Raw genomic sequence first — 20,637 nt, forward strand, 5'->3', positions numbered from 1 at the left:
GTCATAGTGCAACTGCTTAGAGGTTTTCCTCCTGTTACACCTTTCAAACCTTCCTATTCTCCATATCCCTTCAGCACTGACTGACCCCATATGTCCCAGTGCTTGGCCTTCAGCCTAAATTTTATATTCCAGTCTAGCAGAATCCACAGGCGATAAAATGAACCCATTTCGTATGAAACGTTTCAGTCAAAGACTGATAAAAAAATGAATGAAAAAACAACAAACAAACAAGCAAAGAGTAAAGTCTTCAAACGGAAAATGACATCACGTGACCTTGAAAAAAAAACATAACCGAAACACTGATAAAAACTAAGATATGTTACTAAGAAGGAAAATATTTTAGTCAGTCATGGTACTACAAAAAAAACTCTCCTTACTTAACCTATCATTTCCTGATTTCTCTACTCACCTTCACATAGAGAGAGAGAGAGAGAGAGAGAGAGAGAGAGAGAGAGAGAGAGAGAGAGAGAGAGAGAGAGGAATCTCCCCAACTATTTGAGAGAAATAAACCAAATCCATGAATATAACTGCGACTTCACATAGTTCAACAGCCTCTGGATTTGTAAATTACTCCGTCGCTCGTTTCTGTACCGTAGAAACATGATCAAAGCTCCTCAAAGGGAATAAATGCCATTCATCATCAATACACATCATCGTGTCGTCGCTTATTTTTCTAACAATATATCCTACAATTTAAGGAGATCGTTTTGTTATCGATCAACACACACCTGACTTATTCCCTCACTTGCAATTCATACTTTTTTCCAACTCGACTGATACATCGTTACAATGAACGAAAAGAAATGATGATTCAAAATGCTTCATTTGTAAAAAGACGCTCTTTTATGTTCTGTAATATGTTTGATGACAAAACGAAAACAACAAACGTTCAGTTATAAATTGCTTTTGTGAATGGATGGTTATCGATTTAGTCATTCTAATTTCTCCATAATGAAAATGTAAGTCACATTTTACAGTCATCCATGCTCTTCGGAATGCAAATAATGAAAAAACTAATGATTGATAACTGAATAATTTATTTGGAAGCACTACCTATGTATTATTAAGGCCTTTACAGCGTCTTTTTGCATAAGCGTCATTTTTAATTTCTTTCCAAATGGATAATAAATGAATAAAATGAATACTTTCCATAATAAATGAATGAAGAAAATGACACTGTAAGTATATGTATATATATGTATATGTATATGTATATTATATGTATATATATATATATATATACATATACATATATATATATATTATATATATATATATATATATATATATATATACATACCAAAAAATATCTCTAAATCTATGTTAACCAGTTTTATGTGTCGCGTTACATACTTTATATATATACATTAAGGAGTAGGAGGAAGCTATAAGTCTACTTTATCGATCTACGTATTTAACACACTACTCAACACACACTACTTAATATATACTACTTAACACACACTACTCTACACCCTGAAGCAATTCAGACACACTCACACACACAGACACAGGGCTTTTGTTATCAAGAGTAGACGGAGACATGCAATGCAACGGTGGAACAAGAGACCTGGCTGGTGTGGCCACAGAAATACGTTGAAATAGATATATATTTAATATATATAATTGATCCTGGGGGAGGGGGGGAGGTCATAGGTTGTGACATAGGCGTGGCGTGTTCCAGAGGGAATGGGGGACAAGGTGTCGAAAGGGGTTCCGCGAGGTGAGGGTCCCTTTTCGTGCCTCTGTAATCTGACTCTAAGCTATGGCTCGACGATACGACAGTAGTATACTCGTGGCGTCTTTAATATTCTGATATATATATATATATATATATATATATATATATATATATATATATATAATATATATATACATGAGAGGGTTTATACACGTTTTTTCTGTTCTATTTCCTTTTTTTTCATTCGTTCCCGTCTTAACGTTTTTTATTCGGTGGTAATATATATTTTATAACTATATTACTCACAAGGAGTTTATTTTTTTATTACTTTTCAGAGCTTGATATATTTTATGAATATATGTAATATGTATACTATATATATATATATATATATATATATATATATATATATATATATAATATATATATTATATATATATATATATATATATATATATATATATATATATTGTTTTCACCAGTCGAGTGGTTAATTTCTCAATTTCATTTTTTTTATAAATTAACCTATTTTCATATCATTGGATTTTCACGCAGGCAATTTGCAAAATATCTTTGCAGTATAACCTATTACCTTTTAATATTATTTCGTCTCTTATCGAAATACGGATGACAGGAGAATTCCGTTGGTTAGCGCTAAACTCATAATTACAATAATTAAGCTTTTTAATTATAAAGCTGGGATTAAATGACTACACTTCTGTAATTAAAAAAAATAATTCGAAATTACGGTAAAGAAAATTTATTTTCGACGCCACGTGATAAACTTTCGACTTCATTTGATAAACTTGAGAAGCTATGTGATAAAATTTGGATATCATTCGATACACTTTCGAAGCCATATGATAAAATTGCGACGCTATGTGATAAACTTTCAACGTTGTGTAGTATGCTTTCGAAGACACGTGATGAACTTTCTTTCGACGCAATGTAATATATAGTTTCAACACCGTGTGATATACTTTCAACGCCATGTAATAAAACTTTCTAAAACAATCGACGTCTTATAATAAACTTTCGAAACGTTCAACACCACGTGATAAACTTTCTTTCAACCCAACGTGATAAACTTACTTTGAACGCCACGTGACAACATTTCTTTGAATGCCACGTGATAAGCTTTCTTTCGGCACCACGTGATATACTTTTTTTCCACGCCGCGTGATAACCTTTCTTTGAACGCCACGTGATAACCTTTCTTTGAATGCCACGTGATAACCTATCTTTCAACGCCACGTGATAAACTTTCTTTCAAAGCCACGTGATAACCTTTCTTTGAATGCCACGTGATAACCTTTCTTTGAATGCCACGTGATAACCTTTCTTTGAATGCCACGTGATAACCTATCTTTGAACATCACGCGATAAACTTGATTTCAACGCCATGTGATAACCTTTTTTTCAATGCCATGTGATAACCTATCTTTCAACGCCACGTGATAAACTTTCTTTCAACACCACGTGATAAACTTTTTTTCAATGCCATGTGATAACCTATCTTTCAACGCCACGTGATAAACTTTCTTTCAACACCACGTGATAAACTTTTTTTCAATGCCACGTGATAACCTATCTATCAACGCCACGTGATAAACTGTCGACGCCATCCGGGAACACTGCGCACAAAGATGCGCACAAACATGAAATGGTAGGTAGGGAAAGTAAGAAAGTATTTATGTAGTAAGTCTGCCCTGACACCAAGAGAAAAAAACATGTTATAATAATAATAAAAATATCTGAGAGTTGGTGGGGGGATGGGGGCGGGGATGAGAGAATGTATTGACCAAGTTTGATTGTTATATATAAAAAAACAGCCATAAATAAAAAGAAATAAATAAATAGATTCATGATGGAACCATTAAGAAATAGAGATTACCATTATCAGTTAGAAATGAAAGATTTAAAACAATAATAATAATAATTATAATATTGATAATAATAATAATGATGAGGGGTCGAAACTATGGCAAACAGTCGTAACCTGGAAGACTTGTCCCGAGCAGAAGCCTTTTTGAATTTCCTGGTGGAGGAGGGCTCAAGACTGATGGTGATAGCCCGGTCCTGCGTCTCCTCACACCTGCTGGGGAAGACAGGAAGCCAAGGCAGTGAAAGTAAGGAGAAGCCGAAGGGCACGGTGAAAGGAGTTTGTGGGGAGGGGGGGGGGTAATGGGGTGGGGGTGAAGTAAGGGGAAGGGTCGTAGGGGAATTTTAAGACAAAAAATAAAAATAGAACAAGAGAATAATTTTATAATTAGGATCTACGGATTACTCTGTGAGGTGCAGTTGAGAGAGAGAGAGAGAGAGAGAGAAGAGAGAGAGAGAGAGAGAGAGAGAGAGATAAGCAAATTTTGCTTTTGATGATCATAAAACAAAACAGAACTCTTACTTAGGAAGTATACAGAGAGAGAGAGAGATAGAGGAGAGGAATGCGGAGAGAGCAGAGGAGACAGAGACCGAGGGAGAGAGAGAGAGAGAGAGAGAGAGAGAGCACATATGACTGAAAAACAAATGAACATTTTAGAATATAACACAAAACAGAATTCTTTCTTGAATATCATAAATAAATTGAAAATACGTTTTTAAAACTCAAGACAATAAAGAATCAGGTGCATTATGCAAAGTAATAGAATAATCGAGGAAAATTAACTAAAACACTTGATATTAAAAATGTAATGATAAAAGAAGAAAAAGATGATTCAATGTGTAACACAACATAAAATCAGACTTCAAAACTTAAATCTTTGAATCCATAGCGTGACAAATGTCAAACTCTAAGAAATGACTGCCATGTTTCAAGAAAACTTAAAATATGATTACAAAACTAAAATAAAAATCTTTTTCATTACTTAAAAAAGCTTAAAACTAATAGGAAAACTAAAATAACAATCTGTAGCACTACTTTCAACATCAAACTCAATGAATTAACTGCTTTGATTCAAAAACCTCAAAAATAATAATAAAAAAACTGGAAAATAAATTTGTGGTAGTATATTCCAAATGAAACTCAATGTAGTGACTGATTTGATTAAAAAGGAAACTAACTCAGAAATAATAACAACAAAAAATAAAACAAGAATCTACACTTTCAACATCAGACTCAGTGAAGTAACTGCTTTGATTAAAACTCACAAAAATAATAACGAAAACTGAAAAAAAGGGATGGAATTAGAAGCAACATAAAATGTATCCGTCAAGTTTCATTTAAGTAGAATAAAAGAATAAAAACTGTCAGGGATGATTAAACTCATGACATAAAAGCAGAGGAAAGCAAAGCAAAGCAGAAATTTGAGGAGGAAGGAGGAGGAGGAGGAGGAGGAGGAGGAGGGGAGGAGGGGAAGGAGGAGGAGGAGGAGGAGGAGGCGAGGAGAGAAGAGGAGGAGGAGGAGGAGGAGGAGAAGAAGAAGAAGGCGTTTAGAGGGTAATGGATCAAATCATGAAAGCACTCGACGACCAGAATTATCGAACCAAACTTTCGACGAAAATGGATAAAAGCCGAAGGGATGTTGTTCATGTGATTTGGGGAATGCGAATGTGGTTAGTCGCAGGAGGAACGACCGGTGCGGAAAAGGCTGGTTGCTTGAGGAGGGAAAGATGAAAAAGGAGAGATGAGGCTGGCGGCATGGGAAGACAAAGATGAATTAGTTCGCATGAGAAGGGAAAGACGAGCTCGGGCCCATAAAACAGGGGAAATATGAGGTCGGCCTAATATTTTGGCTGCCTGCAAGAAGAGGAAAGATGAGGCTGGTGGCATGGGAAGACAAAGATGAATTAGTTTGCATGAGAAGGGAAAGATGAGCTTGGGCCCATAAGACGGGGAAAATCAGGTCGGTCTAATGGTTTGGCTGGCTGCAAGAAGAAAGATGAGGCTGGTGACATGGGAAGACAATGATGAATTTGGTTGCATGAGAAGGGAACGATGAAGAGGAAAGATGAGGATGGTGACATGGGAATACAAAGATGAATTTTGTTGCTTGAGGAGGGAAAGATGAGCTTGGGCCCATAAGACGGGGGAAAAATGAGGTCGGTCTTATGATTTGGCTAGGGGCATGAAGAGGAAAGATGAGGCTGGTGGCATAGGAAGACGAAGATAAAGTTGGTTGCATGAGAAGGAGAAAGATGAGCTCGGGCCCATAAGACTGGGGAAAAATGAGTTCGGTCTCATAATTTGGCTAGGGGCACGAAGAGGAAAGATGAGGCTAGTTACGTATGAAGACAATGACTGTGTTCCTTGCATGAGAAAGGAAAGATGACCTCGGTCCCATAAGATGAGGGGAAAAAATGAGGACCAATGAAACATTGGAAAAATGAAGTTGGTCTCATGACGCTCAAAAGATCAGAATGTCACATGAGGTTGGAAAGATGAGCCTGGTCTCATGATGTAAGACTTGAATAGTTGCGTGACAAGGAAAGATGAATCTTCTCATAAGCTACAGGAAAGATGAGCTCGGAAACATGAGTGACAAAGATGAGGTCGATTGCCTGAGGCGGCAGAGATGAGGGTAGTCGCAAAAGACAGAAAAGAATGAGGGTGGTAGCAAAAGACGGGAAAGATGAGGCTGGACGCAAAAGATAAGTAAAAGATAAGGGTCGTTGCAAAAGATGGGTAAATGATGAGGGTGGTCACAAAAGATGGGGGAAAGATGATGGTGGTCACAAAAGATGGGGGGAAAGATAGGGTAGGTCGCAAAAAGAATGGGTAAAAGATAAGGGTCGTTGCAAAAGATGGGTAAATGATGAGGGTGGTCACAAAAGATGGGGGAAAGATGATGGTGGTCACAAAAGATGGGGGAAAGATGAGGGTGGTCGCAAAAGATGGGTAAAAGATGAGGGTGGTCACAAAAGAGGGGGAAAGATGGGGGGGTCAACAAAAGATGGGGAAAGATGAGGGTGGTCGCAAAAGATGGGTAAAAGATGAGGGTGGTCAAAAGAGGGGGAAAGATGAGGGTGGTCGCAAAAGATGGTTAAAAGATGAGGGTGGTCGCAAAAGATAGGTAAAAGATGAGGGTGGTAGCGTTAGAAAAGGAGATGGGAAATCTTCGAAAAAGTCAAGAGAGGCGGAGAACAATTGACAGCATAAATGGATAAATAAACTTGAGATTAAAAAACAGGTTAGCAGAGAATGAGGAAAACAACGGGAATTATAGCTGAAAAGAGATAGAAAGGAAAGCCATAAGAATAAGAAAATAACAAGAAAAGAGGAAAACGAAAATAAAAAAAAAGATAATTATCATTATTGGTAACAATATACAGGAGGGAAGCAACGCTTTTGGTAGCGAGGCAAGATGAAAAAATTAAAATAAATTCTATTACGTATTCAGCTAAGTATCATAAATTGGTGGATAATTTAAAAAAAAAAAACACGAGCGAAAATTTTGCTGTTAAATTAAACTGGACCTAGGCCTGCCTGCACGGGCTCTTTCTCGGAAGAGTAGCCTGAAAGAGCAGCATGGTAGCTTTTGGCAGACTTATTAGGAACACAAATATATGGGAAAACAATTTGTCAAGATGAAAACGAACAAAGAATGACAGAGAATAACTGCAAGAAAGAAGATGGAGGTAGAAGAGAATTGGAAGGAAAGGGGAAACTGAAGTAGGCGAGAATATGAAGGATTAAAGACACAGTACGAAGGAAAGGAGAAAATCGGAAAAAAGTGATGATACAAAGAACGATAACTGGAGAATGGAAGAATGGAACAAGAGATTAACACATACAACATAGAAACATGGAGGTACAAAAACTGAAAAGAAAAAAATAGAGTGAAAGAAGGACCTACTGATAACAGAAGGACGCAGAAGTAGGGGGAGAAATATATATGAAAAAGAAGAATAAAGGAAGAAGTAAAAGACAGGATGATAGTAAATAGAAGCGGACATTCTGAGATAAAAAAGGAGCAGAAGAGTCGACTCAGATTAGCAAAGGCAAAGGAAAGATAGGTTGTTAAGAAGAAGAAGAAGAAGAAATGACAAAAAAAAACGAACTTAGAAATGCCACACACATGAAAGAGGACATAAAAGTGAATAAAAAGGGGATAAAAAGGAATAAAAACGACAATAATCATAACCACAAGTACGAAGGGGGTTACAGATAACACAAAAATTACAATAACAAAGGAGAAGGAAATGAAGACAAAAATCGGAGAAGCGAGAGAAGTAAAACAGAAGAGAGTAGAGATAAGAGATACAATAAAAAGACGGAAACATGGCCATGGAAGGAAGAAGAAGAAGAAGATGAAAGGAAAGGAGAAGCACTCAGGATGAGGAGAACGCCAAGACGGAAGCGTATGAGGAAAGAAGTATGGGAAAAAAAGAGATAAAGATAGGAAGTAACGAAAGGAAGCGAGAGGGCGAAACACACACAAAAAATTATATATTTATATGAAGAAGGAATAATTGCAGACGAATTTAACAAACACAGAAACAATAACAATTAAAACACAAATGAAGGTACAGAGAGAGAGAGAGAGAGGCCGACAACAAACGAAGAATAACAGACGGGAGAAGGTAAAAATGGAAAAGGGGTAAAGAAGAATAATTGGAAGCTAATCAAAAAGGGAGGAAGGGTAATTGGGAGATAACTGTTTGGGGGGTAGACACGAAAGGAGGGAATGGGGAACGGAGAATAAGGATAAATGTAAAAGAAACAGAAAAGTGGGTGGAGAAGGGAGGGAGAAAGGTGAGGGGGGTGGGAGAGAATAATGAACCTGATGCACATACAGGAAAGTTAAAGTACAGAGTAAATAAAAAAAGAGTAAGTACTAAGGAAGGAACAGTAGGTAAGTAAGTAAGTACCGTTTTCAAGAGTAGCGAGAACAGCAGCAATCATCATAATAATATTATCATCTCACAGTGAGAGAGAATGAGAAGAAAAAGAAGGAGAAAAATAAGAAGGTCAGCAGCAGTGCAGTGTGTGCTTTCTCAAAACAGTACAATAATATATTTAAAAAAGAGAAAGTGAGAGACTAAGAAAGTAAACAAAATCACTCATTAGTTTATGTACACAGGATGCTCATCTGCGGTCAATTTTGAATGCACGAGTACCATTTTTTCTTTTTATAAAAGTAACAACTAAGAGGTTACAGGGAAGAGGTTGTTATCTGTCTACAATCAAAGAGGACTGCCTCGACGCGACCCGGAATTTGGTGTGTCAGCTACACTACACCAAACCCCAGTGAGGTCACGCTACGAGGTTACGCTAACAGGACTCAAAAAAAGGTGGATAAGGAGAGAGAGAAAAAACATCCATGCTTGCAAAAAATGCGTAAGAGAATGACATATCAAAATGGAAGAGTTGGAGTCCAAAATTGTATCTACTACATTACCGCCTAGTATCTGTCTTTGGACATATTTTCAAACAGTATAAAGTGAAGCTACATTAAAAAAAAAAACAGGAGAAAGTGATTCATATCACCATTTTCCGTGTCTTTTTTTTACTGGCGCATTTAAGAAAAAGTGTACGTGAAATGTCACACATTTGTGAAAGTAATGAATTTGCATGTGGTGTTAGTCGGCACTTTCGTCTAAGCAAATGGTGTCGAAATTTTTCGTATTTTCAAAATTACAGAGTATGCGAGAAAAGTTAAGTTTTTAATATTTATGTGCATGTATACACGTATACGAAATAAACATGCGCACAATACATAATATATAATATACTATATATATATATATATAATATATATATATATATATATATAACACTAACATTCTTTTTAATATCAGTCACAGATCAAACTGAATTTCTAATCTGCATCATCTGGTCACGTCATTACCTTCTATATCAAACTGATTGAGGAAAGATACACGTGATGAATGACATTCCTTTCGTATAGGGCCTAAATCACTGGACCTATCTTTATAAAAGGGTAAGGAGCATTCCTATACGGTAAGACCATTTATCGTAGGAGCGTAGGACTTTCTGATAGACTCCTAACTGGAAATCCGTAAGCACGAGTCTTACGGCTTTTCCAAACCCTACTGCTGATGCAATGTTGCGAACTGAAACAATAGTACCTGGCAATCATTCATACAAACGGATACGGAATCTCTGCTTCCCCAAGGATCCTACAATGAAAAGATGCGGACAATTTATATTCCAGACGAAAACACTCGTCCTTATAAACTGGGAAAGATTGCTTGGAGTTCACTAAAAACAAGGCATAATCCGACCTTCAGCTTTACTCGGAACACGTGCAAGATTTTCCCCTCATGTGTAAATTGTAAACATTATATTTCTAACCTTTAACGTAAATAAAAATGTGCTAAAGTCTAAGGTCAAATAGAGCCTTGTTTCACCATCAAAAATTAAAATATATACGCTATATTTTATTAGAAATAATTTTTCTGTAATGCTTATTAAGTAAATTATCTATTTTTCACATTTTCTTTCAAATAAATAAATCATGAATATCCTACCCTAAAGTTCCTGTATCTTCAACTCATCGCGAAAACACCTTTTTTCAGATCTTTTTAGGCTTTGCCGTAGGCCTTTCCTATCCCTCCCCACAACAACAACAACAACATAGTTTGAAGGCTTACTCCCCGTTTCAGCGATAATTCGTTGCATGATGATAATTACACGACATTTGATGAAAATACGTAATAAAAATATGATAAGAACTTTAGCTAAAAATTTCACGTACATTTTTCATTCTTATACAAGTTACTTCAAATCTTTAATTAGGACAAGACAGATACCAGGCTTCAGCTCTTGTTTATTAGAGGTGTTTATAGGGGGAAAAGTATATATATATACTATATATATATATGATGCTAAGCCAAAAATTACTCGGGGGGTGAGGAAGGGACGTAGGGCCAATGAAAAGTAGTAATAATAATAGTGGTAATAGTAAGTAATAAGTAGTAATAGCAGCAGCAGCAGCAGCAGCAGCAGCAGCAGCAATAGTAATAGATTTAAAAAAGGAATGAAGAAAAAACAGTATTGATTCTACGGTCTAATAACCAGCCAGCCAGCGTCTGGCTGGCTGGTGAGGGGGCCAGTGACGTCACGACGTACCTGCTGTCATCCAGGAAGGTGGACTCCAAGACTTCCGCTGCATACTGCAAGTTCTGCTGAAGGACGGACGCTGCAACCTCCCCTTTCTGAAGGGCTCGCAGGAGGCTTCGAAGTCTGCCGGAGGAAGGGGGAGAACTGAGGTTTCAGAAGCAATACCAAAGAGCAATTAAAAAGTACCACCATCGATAGAGATAGATGATAATGACGAAACAATACCAGGAAAAAAAAGGAAGGAAATCTGTTTGACTACTATGAATGTAGAAAGTAGAATCATTATTGAAGAAACAATAAAAATTATTCTTTAAATCTGCTTGGCTACTATGAATGTAGAAAGTAGAATCATTATTGAGGAAACAATAAAAAAATATTCTTTAAATCTGCTTGACTACTATGAATGTAGAAAGTAGAATCATTATTGAAAAAACAAAAAAACAAAAAATTATTTTCCAAATCTGCTTGAGTACTTAGAGTACAAAGTAACCACGTTAACTGAGGCATTACAATAATACTGAAGAAACAATATACCAAAAAAATGAAGGAAATCTGCTTGACTACTAATAGTAGAGAGTGACAACATTAATTGCAAAATTACAATGGTAGTGACAAAACAAAATGAAAATAAAAATAAAAATCTACTTGTCTACTAAGGTCGAAAATACAACACTAGAAGAGGAATTACAAAAAATATTCGATACAAAAAATAAATAAATAAATAAATCAAATATAATCTCTTTGACTACTAAGACTAGAAAGCAACAACATTAATTGAGGAATTACAATGATATTGAAGAAACAACATCTAAAATTAAACATCCGCCTAACCACCTCAGAGGAATTACAAAGAAATCAAAGAAATGAAATAAACAATACCACAACCCCCCCCCCAAAAAAAAAAAAAAAAAAAAAAAAAAACAACAAAAAAAAAAAAAAAAAAAAAAAAAAAAAACAATCCTACGAAAACGGAACCACGACGCCCCCTGCAGAAGAAACACCACCACCTTCAAACCCACCTTAGGGCGGCCTTCTCGCAGGCGTCGGGGTTGTCGGCGGAGGGCAGGGCGTCCTGGGCCAGGTCTGCGGCATCCAGGAGGTCTTCATCCGAGTGGGAGGAGACGCGGGAGCCCCGCCCCCCCAGGCTGCGACTGCTCGACCGTCTGAGGATGGTCAGAGACCCTTGCTCTGCAACACAGATAGATAGATAGATACACAAATAGATAGATAGATAGATAGATAGATAGATAGATACAGGAATAGATAGAAAAACAGATAGATACAGAAATATATAGATAGATAGATAGATAGATAAATACAGAAACAGACAGACAGATAGATAGATGCAAAAATAGATGGGTACAGAAATAAATAGAAAAACAGATAGACAGATACAGAAATAATTAGAGAGCGATAGATAGATAGGTAGATAAATATATAGATAGATAGATAGATGCAGAGATATTTAGACAGATATGTAGATAGATACATACATAAATAAATAGATAGACAGACACAGAAATAAATAGATATATAGACAAATACATAAATAGACAGATAGATAGATGGATGGATAGATAGGTACAGAAATAGACAGATAGATAGATTTGGATGGATAGATAGGAGGGTACAGAAATAGACAGATAGGATGGGATGGATAGATAGATACAGAAATATATAGAGAGACAGATAGACTGATACAGAAATAGACAGATAGACAGATACAGATATAGACAGATAGGTAGGTACCGAAATAAATAGACAGACACAGAAATGAATAGAAAGGCAGATAGATAGATACAGAAATAAGTAGATCGATAGATAGGTACCGAAATATATAGATACAGATATAAGTAGAAAAACAGACAGATAAATTTAGAAATAAATAAAGATAGATATATAGATGCAGAAATAGATAGATAGATAAACAGATAGATAGATAGATAGATAACAGAAATAAATCGAAAGACAGATAGATGGATAGATATAGAAATAGATAGATAGATAGATGGATAGATACAAAAATAAATAGAAAAACAGATAGATAGATACAGAAATACATAGATAGATAGATGCGGAAATATTTAGAAAGACAGTTATATAGATAGATATACAAAAATAAATAGATAGATACAGAAATAAATAGATAGATACAGAAATAAATAGACAGACAGATAGTAGAGAGATTCAGAAATAGATACAGATAGATAGCTAGATAGATACGGAAATAGATAGATAATTCGAAAGACAGATTGATAGATACAAAAATAAATAGATAGATAGATACAGAAATAAATAGAAAGACATATAAATAGATGCAGAAATGAATAGATAGATAGATAGATAGATAGATAGATACAGAAATAAGTAGGTAGATAGATAGATAGAAATTACAAATAGTACAGACAGATAGATACAGAAATAATAGGACAGATAGATGGATACAGAAATATTTAGAAAGACAAATAGATACATACATAAATAAATAGATAGACAAATACAGGAATTAATAGATGGATACAGAAATAAATAGAAAAACAGATAGATAGATACAGAAATAATTACAGATAGATAGATACAGAAATAATTACAGATAGATAGATACAGAAATAGACAGATAGAAAGATGGATAGATAGATACGGAAATAAATAGATAGATAGATAGATAGATAAAGAAATAAATAGAAAAACAGACAGATAAAATGATAAAGAAATAGCAGATGGATAGATACAGAAATAGACAGATAGATAGATAGATACAGAAACAGATAGATAAATAGACAGATAGATACATAAATAAACAGATAGATAGATAGATAGATAGATAGATAGATAGATAGATAGATAGATAGATAGATATATAGATAGATAGATACAGAAATAAATACAGATTGATACAGACATACATAGATAAAGAAATAGACATGGAGATACAGATACAGACAGATAAATAAATACAGAAATAGACAGATAGATACAGAAAAAGATAGATAGATACAGATATAGATAGACAGATTGATGCAAAAATAGATAGATGGATAGATACAGAAATAGATAGACATATACAGAAATAGACAGATAGACACAGAAATATACAGATAGATAAATACAGAAATAGACAGATAGATAGATATACAGAAATAGACAGATAGATAGAATATAGAAATAGACAGACAGACAAAAGATTGAGGGACGGATGGATGGACAGATGGATAAGTATATTATATATAAATAAATAAATACATAAATAAATAAATGAATTAATAAATACGTGTCGAAATAAGAAGGAAAATGAGATAGTAAGAAAACGAATTAGAAACATATATGATTAAAACAGAATATATAAAATGACAGAGGAGACAAAATTGTGATTAAACAAGATAACAGAAAAAGTGATATTGTAGAGTAATAAAGGAAAGAATGAATTAGAAAATAAAATATGAAAACAATATGTAAAATACGTAATTACAAAATACATAGAAATCAAAACGAATAAGCAAATTAACAAAATACAAACCTATGCATATATTAAGCCGCAGATTAGTGACCAAAAAGGAAAAGTTATTTTAAAATTACTTTAAAAAATTGTTTTATCAAAAGTGATGCTGTTTAAGATGTCAAAGTTATTTCTCATCTGAACTTAGATGTAGTGAATAAAAAGATAATCTTTTTAATATGGTATTACTTATCAGCAATTGCATTAGTGGAGGAATGTTGCAAAAAGAAGTGTTTTTATGTCATTATAAATCATGCAACTTATGACATTAATTAACTACATTATGTTGAAGTCTATGACATCATTAATCATTGAGGTATAATAAAGTTTATGACACTAAATTAAATCAAAATATAGGAAAATATATGACAGTAAATCATTTCAAAGTACAATAAAGTATATGACTTTGTAAATTAATTGAAAGTATAATAAAGTTTATGACATTGTAAATTAATTGAGAGTATAATAAAGTTTATGACATTGTAAATTAATTGAGAGTATAATAAAGTTTATGACATTGTAAATTAATTGAAAGTATAATAAAGCTTATGACTGTAAATCAATTAAATGTATTGTAAAGTTTATGACATTTAAATTAATTGAACGTATAATAAAGTTTCTGTCATTAAAAATGATCTGAAAGTATAATAAAGCTTATGGCATTACAAATGAATTTGAAGCATAATAAAACTTATGTCATTGAAAAATTAATAGTTTATGACATTGTAAATAAACTGAAAGCACAACATAGTTTTTAGCATAGTAAATCAACTAAAAGTATAATAAAGTTTATGATTTTTTAATCAATTAAATTAATAATAATACACTTAATGATCTCCTCAACCAATTACAATGCGAAATAGTTTATGACATCACCATTCAATTTAAAAGTATTATCCAAGTTACGACGGCAGTAATACACTGAAAGAATGATATTAATCACTGATGAAGCCAAACTATAAAACCGCTGGTGACATAACCCAGCAGGAGCTGACTAGTACAAGAATGAATTTTGAGTGACCTGAATTTTGAGTGACCTGAATTTGGGGTGACCTGAATTTTGAGGGACCTGAAATTTCAGTGACCAATTTGAGTGACCTTACTTGCAAGCTGTCCATTTTTGCTGCCGGGTTGTGTGATGGCCGCTTCCTCTAGAGCGTCTTTCTTTCTCTCTGGTGGACTTGCAACTGGAAAGAGGAGAGATAATAATAATAATAATAATAATAATAATAATAACAATAATAATAATAATAATAATAATAATAATATAATAATAATAATAATAACAATAACAATAATAATAATTATAATAAAAATATCTTCTGTAGTCTCTTCCAAATGAACATCGTATTACTTGGAAGCTTGAATTTCAAATCAATGGGCCCATAGGCTTGTTCCATGCGAATAATTTTCATCTCCTGAGTAATAATAATAATAATAATAATAATAATAATAATAATAATAATATAATAATAATAATAATAATAATAATAATGGTTGCAGGTACCACCAACAATAAAGTATAGCATTGGAGTAAAAGACCATTTACTCAACAGCTTATACTATTATTGTGGACCTGCGACCCATTGTCTTCATTTTCGACACCGGACAAAACTGTGCCCAAAATAATAATGAGTATAATAATCTTAATTAAATCTTTGGCCGGGTTAGATAATCCCATGAAGCACTGGTTAGAACCATCAATATAATCGACGACTTGTATTCAACGTGTTTGTGATATGCAAGAGCTGAATGACCTAATCATAGGTAGGTCCCATCACTTGCTTGGATTGGGCATAAATTCTGTATTCTTCTATTCTTATTATAACCAACGTTGGAGGAAAATAAGGTTTATATTTCAACCAAACGCCAACATGCATTTATACTTTCCATTAACTCACGATTTTTATAAGCAAGACTTAAGAGAACAATAAAAATTAAGCGTCAGAAACAGAAATGATTTTCATCGAATAACAATTTTTTTTTTTGACATGCAAGAATGAAGTGAACTATAAAACTAAGTGTCAGGAACATAAATGATTTCCAGCCTCGACTCGGAATAGTTACAAGGGAGGAGTGGTGTTTGTGAATAGGCTTTTACGGGTTTATGGTGACCCTCCCTGAGGCAGCGTATACGGCATAGCTGGGGAACAGACTTCAAAGACCCTTTGCTCTCATCGTTCTTTCATGTTGCAGTGAAAAACAACCTTAGGGGTTTGCATGTGTATATAATCTCTCTCTCTCTCTCTCTCTCTCCTCTCTCTCTCTCTCTCTATATATATATATATATATATATATATATATATATATATATATATATATTAATATATATATATATGTATTTGCATTCCCCGTGAATAGGGGGAACGCTGTATGTATATATGTGTGTGTGTATAGATATATATATATATATATATATATATATATATATATATATGTACATATATATACATATATATATATACATACACACAGTATTCCCCTCTATTCACGGAATGCGTACCACGGCTGCAACATTATGTTTATAACTGGTTTGTTTTAATAGTTTAATCACAAAAATTGCATTTTATGATGAAACTGATATATATATATATATATATATATATATATATAAAACAGGAATTTGTGGACATTTCACATACAAAAGTACCGTGAATTTCATGCGAATAATGGGTAGATATATTCTGAAGAGAAATCTGTGAATACATGAGTCAGGCGAATGCGAGAACGCGAATTTCTCGGGGTCCACGGTAGATTATATATTATAATAATATACTATATATCATATATATCATATTATATATATAGATAGATAGATAGATAGATAGATAGATAGATAGATACATACATACATACAGATAAACATGCAACTAGGCTCTATATTAAAAACGTGAGCCTTGTAAATAAAATAGTCTGAAAAATATGACAAAGAATTCATTTGTCAAAAAAACTGAAAAACATAACAAGTTAACATCAGGTCTCCATATCATTTCGCAAGGAACATAACATTAAGGTATCAACAAAAATAGACTGAAGAATGCCCTGAATCACCCCTCTCTCTCTCTCTCTCTCTCTCTCTCTAATCTAATTGTATACATTCACCAGAATATTAAACTATTTAATATTTCCACGATAGTTTTTAAAGTGTGTGTGTGTGTGAGAGAGAGAGAGAGAGAGAGAGAGAGAGAGAGAGAGAGAGAGAGAGAAGATAAATCTGCCACTGTGAATCCTTTTGAGAGAGAGAGAGAGAGAGAGAGAGAGAGAGAGAGAGAGAGAGAGAGAGAGATATCCCCATAAAAGAAACTCTTCGACTGATTGATAATACCCTGATACACAAGACACCTTCCTGTAATGAAAGGTCGGAAAGGCCCCCTTCACCTGCTAATTCCAAACTCCCCGGGAATCTGGAGAGGGTCCTGGAATGGCCCAATCAAGTTCTTCCAGTGGAGCTAAACTAAATTCTCTCTCTCTCTCAGAGAGAGTAAGGGAATATATCTGATTGGAGAGATAAAAATAACAATGGTATCCCTTTGTCTATGTTATTTAATTTCAAAAAAAAATTTCTATAGAATTCCAGATAAACAAATGATCGGAACACACACACACACACACACACACACACACACACACATATATATATATATATATATATATATATATATATATATATATATATATATATATATATATATATATATATATATATATATATATCATATATATATCAATCAAGCACTTTATTCACCAATATCATAAATCACCAGTAACATTTATTTCTCGTTTAAACTTTCAAAATTAATATTTAAACACTAAATAGTCTTAAACCTAGGTAAATTTAAACAACTACATTAGAGAGAGAAAAAGAGAGAATTTTTTTTAGAAAACGACGATAATTAAAAAGTTCCACTCGACTTCATAGAAAACGGATCCCGCGTCGCATCTCATTAATGGGAAACTAAAGCAATTCATAAAACTCTCTCTCTCGGTAAAAGTTACGAACCTTGATCTTACCATATCTGACGTTTCAAAGGAAATCATATTTCAGTCTTGCGACTATTCTAGGTAGTGTGTTATGTCACATACTATGGTAAATGTGTCATCTACGTCGACAGGAAATTACGATATCTTTTACTGCGAACAAATGTCAGTTCAATATCTCAGAAAGTATGGGAGGAGTTTGCATGGATAATAATAATAATAATAATAATAATAATAATAATAATAATAATAATAATAATAATAATAATAATAATAATAATAATAATACCTACGTATATTCTATTTAGTTCGACATCAGATTTCATCGACGTAAGAGCCATAAGAATGAAGCTGAATTTTATTTTTGAAAATGACAAAACTGGGGTGAATATAATACCATACCTAAACAATAAAGGAATCTTTTGCAGAATTCCAACGAGGGCGATAATAATAATAATTCTGAATTTCCAACAATTGAGTGTTTAAATTAGATGCATATTCTACACAAACTTCTAAGTCAGAGTAATTCTTAGATATTTAAAACTTACTCACCGTCTGTACAAGTCGACACGACGAATTCATTTTCTCACACACATGTACACACTTACTAACACACACACGCACACAGACACCCACACACAAAAGCCGTTTCCTGAGTTAAGTATGGAGACACTAGCGTCTCTCGTTATTCTTATAATCTCGCCATAAACTGAGCTCAAGCACTCTAAGCTGGAATTTTAATTAAACTCCAGTCCGAATGGATTCTTCCTCCTCAAAAGGAGCGGTAAAAGTGGGCTATTTTCCACGAGGATACGGCTCACAAAAAAGCCATCCGAGTAATTAGATGCAGGTTTAGTAGGTCGTGCCCGTGGCGCGGTTTTTATAGGCAGGAGAGAATCCTGAGGTCCACACCAGATCTCCCACTTCATTTCACACCTTATGACACACTCAGGGGTTTCGTTGGGATAAGGGGTCGTGTTGGCGTAGGCCTAAAAGATGACCACACGAAATGTTGTCAGTACGAGAAATGCGTATCAACAAACCCGTAGTAGTAGTAGTAATCTGGATGATTTGCCTTTGAAACGGCTCCTACGAAAAGTCATGGCAGATTGAATGACGTTGTTTTACAGGAGGCTCCCTCTTACTTCTTCCTTCTTCTTTTCTTCTTCTTCTTTCTTTTCTTCTTCTTCTTCTTCTTCTTTAGTCCCCATAATTACATCTCGTACCGGAAAGGCACCTTTCTTTGTTCACTTGTACCTCTACTATTAAGTTCCATGACTTTGAGGGAAACGAGTTTCGTTACCTGAAAAGGGAATCTTGTTTCCTTTGTTTAGGTTTCTGAGAAAATGGCGTCCCCTCCTAGACCGAACTCGAGAGCCCAGTTCTATCCTCTGTGATTGACATTTCGGTTATGAGAAACGATATTAGCAAACTCCCAGGTTCAATCTGCTATCCCTGTGCCAATACCGTTTCGCAATATCGCTCGTCTTGAAATATATGTGCCATTTCCTGCCCTGTTCTGATTTTTGTATTTCCTTCAAATTCCCTACGAATAAAAATGGTCTTACTCATTATTTCTCTTTATTTTAGGTAAAATTGTATTTGACTTCAGTCACTTATCCCCTTCTCAAGGAATTTACTACACTAATACTTCATTTTTTTAGCATTCTTTCTGAGCGATTTAGAAATATGTATGAAGTTTAACCACTTTTGCCTTTAACAAAAATTGATAATCCTTAACCTACACTGATGGCCAAAATATCTATAGAAATTCGCTATTGTATAACACTCTTGGACATCTTGCCTCTATTTTTATCCATTCATTTTCAAGGTCACTGTTGTTCAGGGTCATTGTGTTTCAATGTACCTGATTTTCTACTTTACTGTTTTTTAGGTCACTGTTTTTCAAGATCATTGTTTTTCTAGTTCAGTTTTTTGTAGTCACTGAATTTTAGGTCACTGTTTTTCAAGATCATTGTTTTTCTAGTCCAGTTTTTGTAGGTCACTGAAAATTTTTAGGTCACTGTTGTTCAGGGTCATTGTTTTTCTAGTTCAGTTTTTGTAGGTCACTGAATTTTTAGGACACTGTTTTTTAAGGTACCCGTTTTTTTAAGATACGTTTTTCTAGGTACCTGTCTTTCGAGGTCACTTTTTTTCGAGGTCACTGTCTTTCAAACTGACTGTTTTTCATGGTACCTGTTTTACAAGGTAACTGTTTTTCAAGCAGATTGTTTTTCAAGGTACCTGTTTTTCTAGGTAACTGATTTTTTAGGTCACTGTTTTTCAAGGTCATTGTTTTTCAAGGTCACTGTGTTTCAAGGGAAGTTTTTCGAGGTCACTGTCTTTCAAACTGACTGTTTTTCATGGTACCTGTTTTACAAGGTCACTGTGTTTCAAGCTGACTGCTTTTAAAGGTCCCTACTTTTTCAAGGCACTCTATTTCAAGGTGGGGGGGGAAAT

At 34.2% G+C, this 20,637-nt stretch overlaps 1 protein-coding gene across 9 annotated transcripts in view; it reads right to left on the bottom strand.

The window, feature by feature from the left end:
• LOC135223872 (dual specificity calcium/calmodulin-dependent 3',5'-cyclic nucleotide phosphodiesterase 1-like) overlaps positions 1 to 20,637 on the bottom strand; it is a 580,011-nt gene that overhangs the window by 20,344 nt on the left and 539,030 nt on the right. For 7 of the 9 annotated variants that reach the window (XM_064262777.1, XM_064262778.1, XM_064262771.1 and 4 more), the window contains 4 exons: positions 15,303 to 15,386; positions 11,723 to 11,891; positions 10,713 to 10,826; positions 3,681 to 3,779 (listed from right to left, as the gene is read on the bottom strand). In XM_064262777.1, coding sequence (XP_064118847.1) covers positions 3,681 to 3,779; positions 10,713 to 10,826; positions 11,723 to 11,891; positions 15,303 to 15,386 — 466 coding nt within the window. The remainder of the gene's footprint in view (positions 1 to 3,680; positions 3,780 to 10,712; positions 10,827 to 11,722; positions 11,892 to 15,302; positions 15,387 to 20,637) is intronic. The other 2 variants (XM_064262776.1, XM_064262779.1) reach the window with 2 other exon arrangements.

Source organism: Macrobrachium nipponense, chromosome 10, assembly GCF_015104395.2.
Source record: "Macrobrachium nipponense isolate FS-2020 chromosome 10, ASM1510439v2, whole genome shotgun sequence".
In the NCBI taxonomy this organism is placed as follows: domain Eukaryota; kingdom Metazoa; phylum Arthropoda; class Malacostraca; order Decapoda; family Palaemonidae; genus Macrobrachium; species Macrobrachium nipponense.